General features: G+C 33.0%; 1 protein-coding gene across 1 annotated transcript in view; it reads left to right on the top strand.

Annotated features, from left to right (window-relative positions):
• Positions 1-20,666, top strand: part of LOC107185620 (long-chain fatty acid transport protein 4-like) — a gene marked incomplete at its 5' end in the record, with an annotated part of 31,278 nt that overhangs the window by 8,568 nt on the left and 2,044 nt on the right. Inside the window, 6 exons of the mRNA XM_015573345.1 lie at positions 6,657-6,807; positions 11,256-11,493; positions 16,801-17,035; positions 19,459-19,660; positions 20,124-20,316; positions 20,449-20,589. Of these exons, the coding sequence (XP_015428831.1) occupies positions 6,657-6,807; positions 11,256-11,493; positions 16,801-17,035; positions 19,459-19,660; positions 20,124-20,316; positions 20,449-20,589 (1,160 nt within the window). The remainder of the gene's footprint in view (positions 1-6,656; positions 6,808-11,255; positions 11,494-16,800; positions 17,036-19,458; positions 19,661-20,123; positions 20,317-20,448; positions 20,590-20,666) is intronic.

The following is a 20,666-nucleotide window of genomic DNA, read 5'->3' as shown; positions in this document are numbered from 1 at the left end:
CACCTTATAATTAAACATTTGAATAAATCGAAGCCAAAATACAGAGACAGTGCATTTTATCTCCCACGTTGGTGCGTTTTATTTGTATGTACCACATAATGTAATCATTTCTACGATCGTTCATAATCAATTCGATTCATTATCGAACTCCGAGAACCAGAAAAAGTTGTCGTTTTACGAGTCACTGTGTTAAAACGAATGCTGTTACGTCACGTTGGGAAATAAGACTGTGGATAAGAAAGATACGCGAGCTGCCTGTCAATTATAACATGTACTTTTCCGCCGATCAAATAAATAATCACATTGGTACTGTTATTCTATTACTAAAATATAGGTTTTATCGTAATCGCGGAATACTGAATTAATGTTGTTCACTTATAAAACCTTCGTTTTTTGTTCTATCAAAATGTCTAAGGTGTTTTAAATCTACAATAATGTGAATCAGTATGCCATCAGACTCAGAGTCGACTTGTGATGAGGTTATAACTCGACTGCAAATGTCTGTAATTTTATATTTTTACGGATGAATTTCCAGAACCAGAAATTAAATAAAAATTTCTATTGGGATATAATATTAATGAATTATTTTTCCTATCAAAGATTTTACTCTAATAATAGTAAATTAAGAATATTTTTGCTAATTATTGAGAACATGTCCTCAGCGCCGATTTTAATGACCTTGAAATATCTTGTTATGGCCATAATTCTGAACAACTTTTCCCTATACATATAATAAGCGGTCTCTCTTGGTTTACGAAATATTCGCGCAAAACTGTTTCTACTCATACATTGAATTTCGTCTACAGTGTGTCTCAAAAGTGTCTCTTCCGGGTAATGAGGGGTTGCTGGGGTGATTTGAAACCACTTTTTCCTTAGCGAAAATGTTAGCTGCGCCTTTGTTAACGAGATATTAACGAAAAACCCGGACCAACCAGAGCGCGAGTTTGCCAGCCGAGTTCCCGCGCTAGCGGTGGCTACGCGCTGCGACTGGTAGGCAGCGTTTCCGCGGGAACTCGGCTGGCAAACTCGCGCTCTGATTGGTCGCGGTTTTTCGTTAATATCTCGGTAACGAAGCCTGAGATTACATTGTTGCTAAGGAAAAAGTTGTTCCAATTCACCCCCCGAGTGCCCCATCTCCGGGTCTGGCAACATTTATGTTACTTCCTGTATATGTTGACCCGCCCGGTCCGCTATGGGTTTCGGCGAGCTTGGGCGAAGCGATAAGCTACGGGTAACGGGCGGGAGGACATACATATAATAGAAATATGAAATATGTATATTGGACACCCACTGTATATTAGCTTCGTAAAAAAATACAAAAACTCATATTTTTTAACTCTCTACACCAGAACCTCTTTATGTTTTGCGGGTTAGAATTTAAGGTTTACCGCTCCTACCGATGTTTACCTGTTCCTTTCTGTTAATTATGTATGTTAGCCACGTGTAAGACAGCCAGTCTGTATTACTGTGGAAATGAACACAACTAGGGAGCAGCTGCTATGTAAAAAGTTGTGGAACGTGTATTTGTACTTCGAATTCTCACTTGGAAATAATTAATTCACTGCACTGAATTATGAATATTAAAGAATTCGTCCCTAAGAAAATTAAATATGTACAGAAACTTTACAAGAACGTCAAAAATGTCTAAATATAGATGGAGACATGTATAAATATACGAAAGTGTTATACAAATAGGTACATTATGGACATGATTGTCTGGTCCAAAATCGCTGCTATAATTAATAAGGACATAACACTTTCAATATGTGTGTACATGTTTTTTTAAGTTTTTGATTAGTTCCTATTTTAAATTTTGTGTTCAATTTTCAAGTTTAAATTGTCGTTCCTCAATGTTATGGATCTATAAACATTAAAAACTTGCAACTTGAGAATATATATTTTTAAAAGAAATATTTTTCAAATATTATTTTTAGAAGGGAGTATGGTAATATGGAGTATGATAGTATGAAATAATATAACAGGACTGCAATCACCGATCTATGACCAATTGTCATCTCTACAATATGATTTGTTTAACCCTGAATCCCATATATAAATTATGCGTTGTATGAACCTCTGCATAAGGTTCATTTAGTCGCACGATTATAATCTGAGAACCTGAGAATAGTGAATTAAATATAGTAGCATTAAGGAAAGAATTAAACTTTTATAAAAAGCAACATTTTTTAAAGTACTCCTGAGTGAATTTGAGGAATAAATGTTAAAATATATGATTCGACACCAGTAGAATGTACATAATTTTTCAGAGGACTGTGATTTCGTTTCTGTTTTTTTTCGGTCAAAAAGTTGACCTAAAATGTACCTACGAGTACTTGATGAACTTTCAGCATCGATTTATTCGGAGATGAAGTTTCGTATGAAAAAATGTTATTGTATTGTTTTGACTTATTTTTTTACATAGAATTATCTCCCTCCGGATTGTACTATCAGTTTAGGGATATCTTGCAGATACAGTATACAATTACTGGGGCCATTATATCTTAAACCTTTCTCACTCTGTTGAAATTTCAAGTTTTGTATGTTCCCTTCTACGCTATGTGACTTTTCTCATTATTAAATCGTATTACTTATATGAAAAATAGAGTAAGCACGACAAACTAGAATCTAATTTCTACTGAATATATTATTTTAACCCTTAACTGGTCATGTGAATTTTTCGTACATAAATGGTCACGTGCCGTCTAGGATGGTTAATTCGCGAGCTTATCGCGAGACGCTGCATCACTCAGAAACTACATATTTATCGTATCGAGTTCGTTCTTCAATTATTTTAATCTGGAAGGATTGCAGTACTACAATAATTTTTTTCGTTATATTAGAAATTGATTTTTTAATATCAAAAAGAAAGCAACCAGGAAATATATTAGGTTATATTATTACGTAAGGCTGGTATTATTTACGATCGTCTGTTATAAGGTTGATTTCTGTTATCTTGATCCTTTTCTGCGGTATCTTGGTAGTTTCCTGTTGTGACTTTTATCATATTTTTTTGTTTTGCGCATATTTTTATACTACGCTATTTGTTTTTTTTATATTTTTATTAATAGCATCTCTCAGAACTCTAACAGATTGGATCATGGAAATGATTTAATATAAGAATAAACTATGAAACAGTACTAATAATACTATATCTTTGGTATAGTTTTCTCTGATAAATATTCTGCATATCATAAAACTTATCTACATAGTATGTCTGAAAAATAACGAGACTACATATATCAATTCACACATTGATCGTACGTGTAAAAATCCTTCATTTCATTTAAAGTATACCAATCTGGTATTGATATTTCTAATGGTCTGCATGGCCAAGAAATCTGTGAAATCAGTTTTGTGTATCTGAAGAAATTGGAAATTTGAGTGTAGTAGGTTTAACAAATATGAGAAGAATAGAAACTTCAGAATAAATGTAACAAAAACATATCAAATATCAAAAGAATACCAAACGTAGGAAATATAAGGAAGGCAGTATGTGAAGGAAGACTTATTAATGACAAATAAAAAAAGAATTAAACGTATACACAATTTTTGTGATTTTAAATGTCGATGTTGTCAGAAACAATATTTACACATTACAAATATGAATATGAAAGACACGACATCTATTTACCCACTTATCTTATTCAAATGTCTCGTTTCTATTGAAATAGACGATTGTAAGTATACGAAATTAATACACAGATTTCAGAATGTATACACGTACAGTTAACCAGTTGCGTACACACGCGCGTCATACGTGCATCGTCATAAAACGTAGAGCCCATCAGCCGTGAATCGTTTAAAACGATCCGCGTAGCGCTGAAATTTCATTCAGTACTTACATATGTAACTGGTCTATTGAATCAACTACGCGTTCCAGTTTCCCTTAAGATGAACTCAAATTCAACTTACTTTACGGTTCAATTGACACGCCACACTCTTTAATCGTCAATACTTTTCGGACATTAGAAGCAATTGGAACCATGATTTTTTGTAAAGCTGTTTGCTATTTTTGTACATATTAAGTTTCATATGATGGATTGTCTAACGGGCGATATTATGGGGGATACAAGATCCATTAGCACACCATAAGAATTTTGCATTTTTTATGAAATGAAATTATTATTTTTGCCCAGTTTCTTTTTATTTTATTCGATGTACACGGTCTGTTCCAAAATCAGCAAATACTAAAAATAGTTTTCTTTTAAAGAGATATGCTGTTCACAGTAATTATCAAAACTCTGGAAATGGCTTTGATAATTCTTTTCCAACATGGTGAAAATGACAATGGTCCAAACTTTGGGCTCCACGAGTTAGGTCACGGTTACACTGGACGCGTATTCATGCAATGATATTGTAGTTACTAAGAAAACACATGCAAAGTTTATAACACCCGTAGCGCATCTTACTATTCTATCTTGCCCTTCCCTTTTATAATTATTTCTGAACCTTAACCTAGGAGGAAAGGAGATGAAAACCCTTTAAACCTTATTTAATCCCCTTTTATAAACCAAGTAATAACGTTCCATTTTTGCATCATTCCGATATTACTGTGTCCTCGCATCTTTCGTGTGTTATATTTATAACCTTCGTCTATATTATACACATTGTCCTCATTATACATCCTTTCATTTTAGTGCTCCTTTATTCCTTATCTGTGTCCTATTGTCTTTTACCTGTAGAATACAAAAAATTTAAATTCCCTCCAAAAAAAATTTTTTTTTTTATTATTAATTCCCCACAATCTTCCCTTCCCCTCCAAACCTATCCTTATGTTATCTCTATTTATCTTTTTGCATTATCTTTCGCCTTGCCTAATACCTTTATTTCACCATCTTCTCCCTTATATATACCCTACATTTCCTTATTTTGTTCCTACTTCGGTACGTGCTCGTAATGTGCTTTCCCTCACCACTGCTTCTCTTCTTCATCCTTCTCCTCTTCCGGTCGTATTTTGTCCACGTCTCTCGCAAATTCCGCTATATCCTTGATCCTTAGACGTCCTATATCTTCGTTCTCCAAAATAGATTTCCGGAGTCCTTTCCTTCTTGGTCCCATGAGCCTACTGCATGTCTTCAGTATGTGTTCAGCTGATTCCACCTCTTTCTCGCAGAATTCGCACATTTCGTTCTGCCTCTCCCCCATCCTTGTCAAGTGATGATTTAGTACTGCATGCCCTGTAATTAATCCTACAACCCTCCTTGTATCTTCTCTGGGTCAATTCATAATCTCCTTCCAATTTTTATATATGGGATCCATTCCCAACATTGATTTTGCCATACGACATCCTTCTGCCTCTTCCCAAGTCCTTTGCCTACGTTCCAGGCATCATCTTCTACGACCAAGCCTGAATTCTGCCTCCGCCAGTGGAACTAGTCTTTCTGTACCTATTGGTGGCATCACGTTAGACCCCATATTTGCTAACTTATCCGCCCGCTCATTGCCGCTCAAAATCGATATACCTAACTCAGACCCATCACTAGCTGTATACGGACGACGGGCTAGTCCCACCCACAAAGTTCATTTTGATGAGTTTATTAGTTCAACAGGTATAATTTCTTGAAGAAGGTTGACACTATATTTTAAATAGTTGTAAAATCGACAATTTAAACAATTTTCAAAAATCCTTCGAGATACACTTATATGTCACTAAAGACTATGATATATCAAACTGTCAACAAAATCCGAAATGTTACTCCAAAAAGTGTTGAACTTCGCGTGGAATTACCCGTAGGTGACAAGTTCCCCCAGTGCTGGACACATCAAATTTGGAAAACAGTAGATAAGACGTTTATGCAACTATAAAATATTTATGTACATAATTCAAAATGTAACATTCGCGTAACATCAAAATAAAATAAAAACACAATTAGTATAATTATATTTTAGTTATGTAAAAACTGTTTACATTTTGGTATGAGATTTTGGTTAAATAAGATCAGGAACGTAATGCTGATCACAGTAGGTCCTAGGAACGTGATACTAGACATTTCGAAAGTTTGCATGTTGCGCATATTCTGGATGCATAAAAATATGTAGAAATAACAGCAAACAAACGTTAATGTAAATTTATTTAAATTTGTGTCATATTTTTTCTAATTGTACACATCTATCACCTATGTATTTTACACATTCAGTTCAAAGTTTTTCATATTGTATCAAGGATATTTTTGTAAATCTTATAGACCAATGATGTTAAGATTACAACAGACGTTAAGTTTGTTCGATTAGTATTGATCAAAGAAAACGGGGCAATTCACAAAAGCAATCTTATAGAAATACATTGATATGAAATATTCAAAATGTTTCTTTCATTTCTGACCTTGTATCACCTTGAAGGTCATTCTATAGCACATTGATGAATTTGTTTTGTCACACGCTTTCATAGCCACCATAACAAAATATACAGCCTTCCGTTTAAAAAAGTAAAGGTCATCGTATCTCGAAAAATATTGTGAATATAAAAAATTGATATACGCTATTATGTTGCTTATGTAAAGCTAGAAATAAGGCGTTAAGGCTGAAGTATCCATAAAAAATATGACATGAGGTTACTTATTGAACAATTTCATTATTCCGTGTTACGTAGATTTGAATCAATTGTTTGTATTAATTTTGTCAAATGAAGCTAGTAGAGTATTTTCATTCAATTTCAGAGCCATCTTGGGGTACGCAAAAATTCTTTGGACTATTCGGGGACATGAAAAAAAGAATCGAAGCGTCGCTGATGTATTTCGACAGTGTGTTAATCGACATCCTAACAAAGTTTGTTTCATTTACGAAGACGAAGAATGGACGTTTCAACAGGTGAGATTTTTCGTAGTATCCAACTACATACTTACATTTCTTTGTCCTGAAACTTACTTTACTGATCGTTTCACTCACTTGGTTAACTGTGGCATTCACGATACAATGAATAAATATGGACAAAAATATAAACATGAAATATCTTCGGTACTAATAATTGTCTACAACCAAATCCATACTTTAAGTTTTTTTTTATCAAACCTATTAAAAGTAACTATAACTTTTATGTTAAATTAAACTGCAGACTATGTTCTTTTTTGTGGAACATTCATAGTTTTGAGAGTAAATCAATTACGCGCAACAAGTAATCTACTATTTTTTATCAAATTCAGTACCACATTTAAAAAAATCGAAAACCTATGCTGTTTCAGTAATCCTCACTCTGTCCTTGTTTTCCAATACCCTCCGCTATTTCTAAAAACAAAAAAGCAAGTAGATGTTTTAAATTGAAATCCCGTTGGCAGTTAATTAATATAAATAGATAGTTGATTTTGTATTGGAAGATTTAACATTAGAAGATTCTATAGAATGAATAGCAACAAATAATGAAATGACATTCAGGTTAATATCTGCTATGCATTTAAAATTGGAAAATTTAAGGCAGACTTAAAACAAAGGTTCATAAAACTTCACTTAATGTTCTGTTAAAGGCTGTATTTTCACAAAGCAATTATTCAGTAAAAGGATAATATTTAAACTATCTTGGAGAATTTAAATACAAATACAAATGTTGAATTAACAAGTTCGAGTTTTTATATAGTATCTAGTAGTCGAGTGAATTGAAATATTTATGATATTTTACTTTGTTATTGTAATTCTTTAATTTAAGCATTAAAAATATGAAGTTTTATAATGATTTACTTTATTTTTACCGTAACTAAGTGCTCCGTAAAGAGTACAAACATGTTTTTGTGGTGTCCGTTTTTGTAAATTAGTCTATTAAAATATGCATTTGCATAAACGTCCACGTAAACGTATCGTTCAGTTGGCCAAACTGATTTACTGTGCAAAAAGTTATTAATATTCATATTAATTTTTATGAATGTAACGAACGCCATTAATTTAATTATTTTTTATCATTTATTTTACCGCTTTCTGCTATATTGTCCATTCTGTTTTCTATGTATATTATTTGGACTAAATTGACTGATATTCAATAATGGTAAATTAAGTACATTGTAAATAGCTGGGTTAAATCATGAAGAAGTTCAGGAAGGTAACATTCGTATTATCCTTAGAATGAAGGGAAACGAGAAGAATAACTTAAGTTGTGACAAAATTAAGCGACACGTGCTATTAGCACACTGAACTCAGTGCCCAGTTCTGATCTTCGGTGATCTTGAAATCCTTTAACCCGAAGGTTGTTGAACCGACACCACAGTCTACCATCGAATCTAGATAATTTCATTCAAAGAGGCAAAGATGATGTTGGTATCTTGTCAAAGCCATCATCTCAAATAGAAATATTTAACCACGTTAGTTATATAATCATTATATCATTCTAATTTTTTAATTTTTTAATTATCATTTAAATAATTTTTTTGCTAATATTGAAAAGGAACAGATATTTCGTGCAGTAATCTTTGGAGATTTAATATTTAATTTTTAATATTTGATTTTCAATTTTTTATTAATTTATGTAGTCCTTCCATTTTTAAGTGTCGAGGAGATTACTTACTGTGCATAATTTATTATACAAATTAATTACTAATAATAATGTTGATTTTCCAATGTAAATGATGAAATAGGTTCCCATATTTATTAACTAGGAATGCCACATAAGTGGTGCTGGTGATGGAACTGTAACAGATGCACCGTTAGGTAAATTCTTTTACTCGTAAACCAGCAACTGTAGTTTTCTATTAATTCCATCGTAATATTAGCTTCTCAAAAAGAAACAAGCTACGAAGTCTATTGTAAAAAAAGCTTTTACCGATAAATTTCAGTCATACATTTTCGAAGTTCATTCTCGTAATCATCGTTATTCAATATTAAAATGAACTAAACGTACGTGGTATTCACAGATTGATCATAAAACTGTTTTCAGGTAAAACAGTGATTGGAGGAAATGTTTAATTATTCTTAAGCGTTGAAAAAAGTTTCAGACTGCTCTTATATGATCTCTTTTACTCAGAAAATTTGTAATGTTGTTAATAATTTGTCACTCTACCTACTACAGCTGTGACTTCATAAGATACCTGGGTACCCGGGTACCCGTGAGATAACCGGGTATACAAAAATTACCCGGGTCCCGGAGTATCCATGAGATATCCGAATATATGAGATAGTCGAGAATTTCGATTTGTAAGTCGATCGAAAAGGCGTAGGCATACTGCGCTACTACGTTACTCGCGTTACACCGCAAAAATATGATTTACTCATTCTTATAATGTAATAATATAATAATATGTATTATTAGTATATAGTGCTAAATATATATGTATTATTATATGATTATAATTATTATATTTATTATTGTAATATCTTCAGTTTTTCCAGTTTATTTCGGTTATTGCCGATATCGATTGAAAATGAGCGAAATACGATCGACCCTCGAATCCAGATTATCAACTGTCTCATTATTCAGATATCTTATGGATACCCGGGTACCTGGGTACTTTCTGTTTACCTGGGTATCTCACCGGTACTCGGATACCCGGGTACACGGGTAAAATAATAGCCCTACTACCTACACAGTTATTAATAATTTTTATGCTCTAGTTAATATTAGATTATTCTGCATTTCATAAATAGAAAGAATCTCTTATTATTTTTTAAATACTTTCTTGAGATACCTACTTTCAACTTTTCTGTATTATTTTTTTAATTAGCATAGCACTGTATTTGCCATTTTCAATCCGTATGTGAATAATTTCTGCAATGATCATGCAAACTCGTTTGATTAGATACCTTTTGTTAGCAGATAGAGTACTAAATAGTGCAAATAGGTACTATGAATTTACCATGCAATAGTTATCGTTTCGTTACAGTTTCAATTTATTTATTCATGAAAAATGTCCACCTTAACGGCTGTATCATCAGTAATGAATCACCTTGTGTAGAAGACCGTCGTCTTTTGTGTTGGATAACTGCTTAAGTTATCTTAGTGGCGTTTCGTTCCAAAATATCACTATTGAAAGTCACGATAATAACACTTACAATTAGTAGCTACGGAGTTAAGAATATACTTCAAGTATGAGATTTTATGGAACGTTTTTGGATTTATTAAGACAAGGTGTCATAATTTTGCCTTTCCTTTCTTTCGATGAAATTCATAACTTACCAGAGAGAAGCGAGAGATGGAAAATAATTGCAACTACCAGAACTCACACAGTAAACGTTATATTGATGAATCAAACTTAAACAGAATCAGTGGATTTTGTCAACATTTAATAGTTCAACATTACACATCTCATATATGTATAAGTCAGAATAATTAAAGGATTACGAAGTAGGTTTCGAACTAACAAGAATAAGTCCCCAGGTGTAACGCTGACTTTTTACTCAGGGTTAGCACAATGATAGGGCTTGAAATTCTGAAGCCAATGATATTTGTTCCAGCCTCATATAGCGATTAGTTTATGAGATGTTTAATATTGAAGTTATAGTCTATATCCAGGGTGTTTCCGAACTGGCGGTACACCCTAAATGGATACAATTATACATGTAAAAATTAGTGGAAAATATAGAACAGAATTTTCTTCATCTAACACGTATGTATTCGCGTTGACAATAAGTAGAAACGGAATGTAATGAACAGACGCGTTGACTCATTGTCAGTTCTATTAAATTGCACACGCATCCAGCAGATTTTTAAATTTGATTGCCTTGTAATGAAGCATCATACAAAAAATTTTATTTTATATTTTTGGTTAATTTGTGCATGTAAAATCGCATCTTGTTGGGTTGTACCATCACTTCAAAAACACCCTGTATACATATGTATAGGCTACAAAAAATATTGAGCTGTTAAAAGTTATGTGGGCCATCCTGTATACAAATGCGAGGGGGGCACCGTCAGGCACGGAGACGAGGGGGAACAGAACGCGAACCGCGAGCCACATAGTTACACGATACAGGTGACTGCGTTATCGACGCTGCTCGCCGCAATACTAGTATTAAAAAGTCAGCGTTACACCTGGGGACCTCTCTTTGTAAGTACGAATACAAATGGACTACTAAAACTGAAGAAAATATTTACATTACAGTTATTGTTATAAAATTTCAAGAAATATCATTAAAATCACTATTTAACGAAATTTTTCTTGTATAGATGTTTTTACTAATATTTATTATGTATTATATTGTGGGAAAGTGATACTTTTTATCCTTAAAATGTTGTATTACTAGTATTTTAGTGCCCGGTCTATTAATTATTTTGACTAATACGTTACATGCAATAGCATGACAGTTATTTTCGGCCATAAAGTTTGCAAATGTATTTTCAGGTGGAGGACTACAGTAATAAAATCGCCACGCTATTCAAGACACATGGATACCGTAAGGGAGACGTGGTTGGCTTGTTTTTGGAAAATCGTGCGGAATTTGTTGCAATATGGCTGGGTCTCAGCAAGTTGGGAATAATAGTGCCACTGATTAACAACAATCTTCGTAAAGCTTCACTTCTGCACAGCATTAGTGTATCTAAGTGTCAGGCACTTATTTATGGAACAGACTACACGGACGGTATGTAAGAAGTTTCTTATGTTATTTACATACGGAATATAAGAAACGACAAAAGAAACAGAATGTTGTGTTAACATGTTTTGTGCCACAGATAGAATTTAATCATTACAGAATCAATTATTATATTGTTTAAGCACACAATAAGAGTCCAAAATGATGTTATTCGCTTAAACAGAGCAGTCAACAAACATTTTATTCTACAGTATAAAATTCTATTCTGATTCTATAAAACAGGCTTGGGAATTAACTGCTCTTTTCGGCCAATTTTCAGAAGCAACGCCCCCTTTCTCCCAACCAGAGATGGGCAAAGTTTTATTTAAATAAAAATTTTAAATAACGAATAATAGATAAAAAAATCGTTCGTTATGCGTCGACTAAGGATAATTCTGGTTGTCTTTATTCGACGCATGACAAATAATTTTTTTGTTTGATGAGACTTTATTGGACAAACACAAATAATTTTTTTATTTGATGCGAATTTATTCGACGAATAAAGATAATTTTTTTTATTTGATGAGAATTTAGTCGTCGAATAAAGATCATTTTTTTATTTGATGAGAATTCATCTTTAGCATCGAATCAAGTTTTCATCTTTATTTGTATCTGTTAAACTTAGGTTTGGTTTTTGGGTACTTCTACATACTTGTACATATAACTCAAAACTATACACGTTCGCGACTCTCACAGGAAGAAGGACTTAGATCGCTCTTCCTGCCATAGATCGCGCTTGTGTCGTTAAGTCTTTAGGGCTTCCCTTCATCGACCCCGCTTACAATTTATTTCCAACACTCCCTCTTAATCGCTAGTCGATGACAAACGTTTGGCAATTCATTTCTCAAATTCAATAGTTTTACACAGTTCTGGTGTTTAACTCTCGGTAACAATTTTGTTAATACATCTGCCATTATTTCATTCGTACATATGTATTTTACGTTAATTGCGCCGTTATCTGGAGCTTCGCGAGAAAAATGGTACCTGATATCGATATGTTTGCTTACGGCATATTTGCCTGAGAGATTATGCATCTCACCATTTCCACTAAAGTACAGTCTATATGTATAAGAGAATATGTATTTGTGTAATATAAAATTTAAATGAGGTAACCTCGAAGATCCTGTTCGAGAATCTCACTGGGCCGCAAAATTCACGTTTCCGACGCGATGCCCGGCAACCTAAACGTGCGAGGAACAGTAGGGAGACCCCGTTCGAATCCCACTGTGGCGGTTTTATTTTTTATATTTAATTATTTTATAATTTCACTTTGTAACCTCTCAGTAAAATAAAAACTTGAAAATATTAATTTGCGAGACATTTAAAAAGAAGGAAATAAATTGTTTCCTCTTCAATATTTAAATTATACATTATATACATACGTATTCTTTTATACAGGGTGGCCCACATAACTCTTAACAGCTCAATATCTCGAAAACTATGCCATCAATTTTAAAGTTCTTGGTCTTAAATTGCATGATTACATACCTAATAGTAAAGTTTATTTCACGTTATATCGTCAAGGGAATACAGTGAATCCATCTTTTAATTTCCTACGGATACGTGCTCATACAAAAGAAATATGAACACTTCTAAATGTTATTAGATGTGCAAATTAATTGAGTGTTTTTAATTTTATTAGCTGCACTTTGCTTATTTGTCAGTTGTAACCTCTGTTCATTTTCAGCTGCTTTGCTCGTTACACCACTTGACAGATACACATTTTAAAACAGTAGATGACGTTTAAAAATGCATCGACGATTTCACACAGAGTTACAGAGATTGTTTTATTAATTACAATTATATTTCTGCTATTAACAGTAGTTTTTCGGGCTATTTAGAACAATTTAAGGGGTAGGTACCCTCTGGTCACAATTGTTGGAAAAATCGATTTTTTTTATTGTGTATTTTCATCGTATAACATCTCAAGCATGCTACTTCAAAATTTCAGTTAAAAATTCGCAGAAGTATTGATTCTGCAAGCATGTAAATAAGTAGTCTAATAATCTATAAAAACTTGATTTTTCGTGGACTTTTAACATGTTGCATAGAAATAAATACTCAAAATTATTACGAAACTTTCAATACGTGTAGGTATATGGCAGGTTGCTCCGAAATACATGTTTTTCTGAGTTTCGGTATGCGTGTTTAATGAAGGATGCAGACCCTTATTAACAATTATCAACTTATTGGACGTTAATATCACAGTCGTAACAATGAAAATTTTGTCATCAAGAGAGATTGAGAGCGCATCGCGGAAGTCAACCGTCGTAACTCAAGCGCGTCAAAAGACGCTAAAGTTGTTTGAAAAAAAGAAAAAAACAGAGTTGGAAGCTGAATACGACGTCTCGGGAGGATTGTTGTATGGTGCAGGAATAATTAATTAAACGTAAAATGATTTAACAATGCTCTATACGTTTTTCTCAAAGTGCGATTTTTTCCACGGATGCCACGATAAAAAGTTTAACTATAGCCCGATTTCAAACATTCTTGCGGCGTATTATTCATAATTCACGTCGCTATCGCGTTACCTACGGAGATTAACTTCGAATCATTGATTTGTTTTTATGGAGAAAATGCGTGAAAATATACGTGTTTTTGCAACATTCTGTTTAAACACGTGCTAAAGATCGCCCGATTATTTTTTTGGATTACGGATAGGTAAGGCGATAGCCATTAATATATGTTTTAAAAATATTCTTTGTTTTGTTACTTACTTAAGACAATCCTATCATGAGTTCTGACGGCGCTCGTCAATTAATGTGATTATATTCACCTGTAAGAAAAATTTTAGTAAAGGAATCTAGTTTTTTGTTTTCAAAGGTGCTAAATGAATGTGCACACAAAATAGTGAATTTCATCCCATTCTTTACTTTTATTATTTCATCGTTTTGATAATCTGTTTGGTTGTGCTAAGATTACTAAGATATGTACCTCAATTTCTCCCACAACCTTCGCATGATCTAGTACCTACATCGTGTCCGATTTATGCTGCGTGCAGCTGATGATGAATGCTACGGGGCATAGTTCCCGCTCTGATGATTGATGCAATAATAGGAAATAGAACTAACTACTTCAGAATGGAAGAAAATTAGGTGTATGGTTACGTGCTGGCGTCTGTTCAACGCGATGGTCATTTTATAGACGATTGCATAACTTCAACGTTTATTACATTCGCACGTTAAGTACGAGATGTACAAGTGAATTTATTTATCGTAGTGATTATTCAGAAAATTAAAAAATTTAGTTGTCACTAACTTGTCATTTTCTCGACATTGTAACACACTTGAGCAGACTAATGTGAAAGAATATACTACTCACGTTAACATCTATTGGGTTGTTCGGAAAGTAATTTCGTTTTTTTTTTTGTGAAAATGAAAGAAAATTTTCGTATAATGAACAAATATTTTATTAAATTATATATTGGCCATTCTGGTCCAATACCTTTTGCCATCTTTCTGGTAATAGCATGATTCCACGCTCATAAAATTTTTGGTCTTTGCTGGCAAAAAACTGATCGAGGTGGTTTTTGACCTCCTCATTTGAAGTGAAGGTTTTACCGTTTAAAAAATTTTGCAGTGACCGGAACAAATAATAATCCGAAGGTGCCAGATCTGGAGAATATGGTGGGTGTGGCATTGTATCCCATTCAAGCTGTAAAAGCTTTTGGCGAGTGACCAAACTTGTATGAGGTCTCGCATTATCTTGGTGGAACACTACACCTTTTCTGTTGATTAATTCTGGCCTTTTCTGTTGAAGTGCATCATTCAGTTTGTCCAGCTGATGACAGTAGACTTCCGAATTAATTGTTGTGTTATCCGGTAAAAGCTCAAAAAAAACGATTCCTTTAAAATCCCACCAAACAGACAGCATCACCTTTTTTTGATGGATATTGGCTTTGGAAATGCTTTGAGCCGGTTCATCTTTCTTGCTCCATGATCTCTTGCGTTTGACATTGTTATATACAACCCATTTTTCGTCCCCAGTAATGATGCGCTTCAAAAATGGATCATTTTCGTGACGTTTGAGAAGCGAATCACAGACGTCAACGCGACGACACAAATTTCTCTCCGTGAGAACATGGGCAACCCATATGTCGAGCTTCGAGGTTAAACCCAGGCCTTTCAAGTGGTCATAAACAGTTGAATTTGATAAATTTAACCTCTCGCAGATCTCACGTGATGTTATTTGCCGGTTTGCATCAATTAATGCCTTTATCGTGTCTTTATCAGCTTCAACCGGCCTTCCAGAACGTGGTGCATCTTCGACATCAAAATTGCCAGATCGAAATTTTGCAAACCAGTTCTGGCACTGGCGTACTGTCAACACATCTTCTCCATACACATCGGTTAATTTCTTTCTGGCTTGAACAGCATTTTTACCTTTTCTATAGTAAAAAAGTAAAATATGACGAAAATGCTGCTTATTGCTCTCCATATTTAAAAGGGCACCAACCAAAAACTACTGCGTAGAATCAATTGGACTTTTTCACACACAAGCCTTGCTATATCAGCTCTCAAAACATATAATGATTATGCGGCTTAAGTGTGAAGTTGGGTGCAAAAAAATACAATTAAATCCTCTGTCGGGAAAAAACGAAATTACTTTCCGAACAACCCAATACATGAAATCCGCGTAAAATAACTTTTATGGGTCATTCTATGCCAATTGGATCACTTTTGTGTCATTTATTGCCGATATTATTCGACCCTTTTCCTCAAATTTAGACTAATTGGCACATTAATTTGAATTCACACAGACCCTTCGTACAGTTATAATACAATTCACTGGTTAAATATAGACTAATAAGTCTGTTGCATTTCGTTATAAGTACATTGTTTTGATTGTTTGATTGTTCACAGCAGCCAGGGACAGATAGGATTTTCGCTCAATTTCTCTTAGCAGTGAAACGTGTTAAATATCATTTGATGTTTAAGGAATATAATATTAACAACTACAAAATATTACAATCTTTTTTATATTGGAATAACGAGTTTTATAACAAACTTTTATAAACATAATAGTTACCTATTAGTACACCGTTTGTTCAACAACTTTTAGAATATAAATTAAAATAGTAAATTTTTATAAGGCGATGACTATTTTTATTTAAATTATTCGAAATAATTGCCTTCCAAAGAAATAGACAAAAATTTCATGTATAAGGCAATTGTAGTATATAAAGAGAGTTCATTATCTGTAGAAATCAGAAATAAATTATTTATCATTTCATTTTTCTCTGAGATGTATTTAAGCACATGTAATTTCACGGACTCTTTGCAATTACCTGTCTAATCATTCAAATATTTCTTTCAGCTGTGTTAGATATTGTGGGCTCGTTGGACTCGAAGACTACATTGTACAGACTCGGTAATCTATCACACTCCAAAACGTCGAAACTCAACGACAAAGATTTAACCGCCCTTTTGTCCGACGTTTCTCCGACTCCGCCAGTTCTTCAAGAAAAGGGGTGTCACAACGATAAATTATTGTATATTTTCACCAGTGGTACAACTGGTCTTCCTAAAGCAGCAGTTATAACAAATGCTAGGTAAGATATATTCGTTAGAGATAAATATTATCGTTGACACAGTTCTTAAACTTTCTTTATAGCAGTGGTGTCAAACACATTTTAATCACGAGCCATTGGTCTAACAAGTAGAATTCACGTGGGCCGCACAATATGTATTTATATCATTTAGTTATTTCAATTTTTAAATTTCACAGTTTAGCCGAACAATCATAGTGCAAGTCCAGCTATGTATTATACACAAAGAAATTTAAAATTGCTTACATTTTGACAATATTTACAATTCGTACAAAACATAAATCGTTGCGGACCACAAAAATAGACGTCGCGGGTCGCATGCGGCCGTAGGCCACCAGTTTGACACCCCTGCTTTATAGTGAAATTCAATGTGTTTCCTACTTTATATATTTAATAACATTAGTTACTTTATAAGTCGAGAAAATTAGTTTTTGTTCCTTTAGTTATTGAATAATTATAAATCAAAAATAATTTTTCCAAATGTTTCTCTCATTATGTTATTCGGTCCACCATTTATGATAATTTCTCTTATTTATAATAGGTAATATTTTAACTTATGTTCCAGTTATTGTTAGATAATATACAGGGTGTTTTAGCTAACTTGATTACCTTGAATAATGACGTAACGGTATACTTTATGAAAATTTTAAGGTGTGGAACTTAAATGGCATCAAGGGGCACATCTTATAAGGTAGGGAAGACTGGGGAGGGTTGATACATAGGGAGGCTCGATACATTTTTATATTTCCTACGTAAAAAACAAAAGAGAGACGTACATTTCAGCATAGCGTGCACTTTGTAAACGGCGTTAGATTACGATTGTTTTAAGCAAACTTATCAACCTGAAATCACTTTAATTAAAATAACTGAATTTTCGCGCTGACAAACGTAAGCTCTACTTCATTTATATAAGGTTCTTGTCACTGTGTATTGATTTTTATGAAACATCATTAATTTTATGTGAAAATACATTCAATATTACACATATATGTCAACTCCCGTTGTTCTCAGTTTAAGGCTAAGCGATGTTAGAATTGTTGTTTTAAAATTCTACATTTGGGGAGGTATGAGACATACATTCAAGAGAGGTTTGATACATGTAGCACACCCATTTCAAAGAGCCATTATTTTATTAAAAATTAGTTTCAAACGAATTGTTTGTGACAACATGCCACACAATCTGTTCAACGGACAGATGTGTGGCTCAAATTTAAAGAACCTCTATGTGGTGTGCGATTTCAGGACTTAAATAATTTAATGAATAGAATCCCAAAAAGTTTTTTTTATATGTCGTAAGAAAATTAGTTTCTCCCTGAGACAAGTGCATACAGTTAAACAGAAATTATACTATAAAATGACAATGTAATATAGACAAAAATCTGTAAAATGAAAAATGTATAACACAATTGCCAGAAATTTGGAAGCGGCCCGTGCATGTCTAACTTATGACCTTGAGGTGAATTTGAAGATTGAAAATATAATGACGCCTTCGACGGGCTCGTTTGGTCGTCCAATTATGTTTCATGTCTCGTTCTTGAGATCACTAATAGAACACAATGTGGATGTTCAGCGTTGCACGAGATTCGTAAACTTGATTTATAAATATACGAACCTTTATTGTGAGAAAATACAAGGAATTTATAAAAAAAATATAAACACACTCAAATGGGGTAGTGAATGTAAATACCTCCCATTCGATTAATATATGACACCGCTGTTGTGTTGGCCATACCAAATAAAATTTCACAATTTCGCTTTTCTGTAGCAAAGCATGCTAATCCAAAATAAGCTCTCAATCTTCTCGAAAACGTAGTTTAAAATGAAAATTGTTGTATTTTGAAGATTGTTAATTTGAGAAAATCTCAGTAATTATTACTGTTAAGCCCTGTATGGTATAATACTTTTTTACGCAGAAGTTATGATTTATCCGAATTTGGGACAAAATATTGGGCATACTATTTAAGAAACTAAAGGTGACCCTTATATCTCGATAAAAAGGCAAAATAACGAAAAACAGATTAGAGCACTGTATGTCCCCATGGAAACCATGCAACATTTGTTTGAACAATTTATTTTTACAACAAATAACTTATGAGTTAATTGAAGTCGTTACGATACAAGACCCACCCTGTATATCTTCCCCAATTTTGCAAGGTGGTTCAATCATGCAAATATCAAGTAACACAAAAAATTAATGTGGCGACTTTGTTTTGAGCAATAAACTTGATTTAACTTAAATAAAGTAACAAGTTGGAAATTATTAGCAATATAATATAATTAATGAAGTATACTAATGTTAAATAGTACTGTATTAAGTATTTATTATGTAATAGTATTACGTATAATGAGGTCGTACTGTATGTTATTATATTTTCCATTTAATGGTCTTTTATTATTATAATCCCAACTTTTTATTGTAATTTCAGGTATATGTTTATAGCAACTGGCATTTTTATGATGGCACGATTCAAAAGTACAGATAGATTTTATACGCCAATGCCTCTGTATCATACTGCTGCTGGTGCAATGACCACAGGTGCAGCTCTACTTCATGGAGCGACGGTAGTCATTAGGAAGAAGTTTTCAGCAAGTGCCTACTTTGCTGACTGCATCAAATACAATTGTACAGTAAGTTGTTTCTACTTATATTTTTATTATGCATCCACACATATTAAACTGGTTAATTAACTTCAATTTAAGAATTCTTATTTGGAAATTTTTAACCAGTAATAGTGTCATTACATTCTCTATTGAAAATAATTATATAGAAAATCTCATGTTAATTTGAATGATAAGCTATTGTTTGCTGAATAGTTAATAGCTTGAAAATTATTAAGAGCAAAAGATATGGAATTAAAACAATAGTTTTACTTAAAAATTAATTTTTTGTCATGTTTGCATATAATTTGTATTTAAATACCAAAATATAATTACTTATAACTATTTTTCATGCTTGTATCCAAAGTTTTTTTATATTACGGATATATTAACATATATAAACGTAAACTTAATAAACGTAACGAAATTACAATATTTGATAAATAACCAAAAGTAGATGTGATGTCTGAGAAGTGTCATAATTTATTTTCAGGTTGGTCAGTATATTGGAGAAATGTGTAGATACATTTTGGCTGTACCTCCAGGACCAGAAGACAAGAAACATAATATCAGACTGATGTTTGGCAATGGCTTGAGGCCACAGATATGGCCCGAGTTTGTTGAGCGTTTTAACATTCCTTGTGTTGCTGAATTTTATGGAGCTACAGAAGGGAATGCTAATATTGGTAAATCATACATTTTTGAAAAATAGTTTAATTTTAGGCAAAAACGTAGTGAGATATAATTTCTTGTAATATCTGTGGAATTCGTCATTCCTATTAATGTTTTCTGTTTTTTTATTTTGTTTTTATTTTTAGTAAATACTGACAATACTGTTGGAGCCATTGGTTTCATTTCCCGAATCATTCCATCAGTTTATCCTATTTCTATTATAAAAGCAAATACTGACGGAGAACCTATAAGGAATGCAAAAGGTTTATGTCAAGTGTGTGAACCAAGTAAGTGCCTTTATTAAAGTAAATACGTTTCTGTTTTATATTATAGGGAACTATAATTTCAATTTCTCTAATTTCTT

The sequence above is a fragment of the Dufourea novaeangliae genome, unplaced genomic scaffold (genome assembly GCF_001272555.1).
Source record: "Dufourea novaeangliae isolate 0120121106 unplaced genomic scaffold, ASM127255v1 scaffold63, whole genome shotgun sequence".
NCBI classification, from domain to species: Eukaryota; Metazoa; Arthropoda; class Insecta; order Hymenoptera; family Halictidae; genus Dufourea; species Dufourea novaeangliae.
The sequence above is the reverse complement of the archived record's forward strand: the minus strand, read 5'-3'. Positions and strand labels throughout refer to the sequence as shown.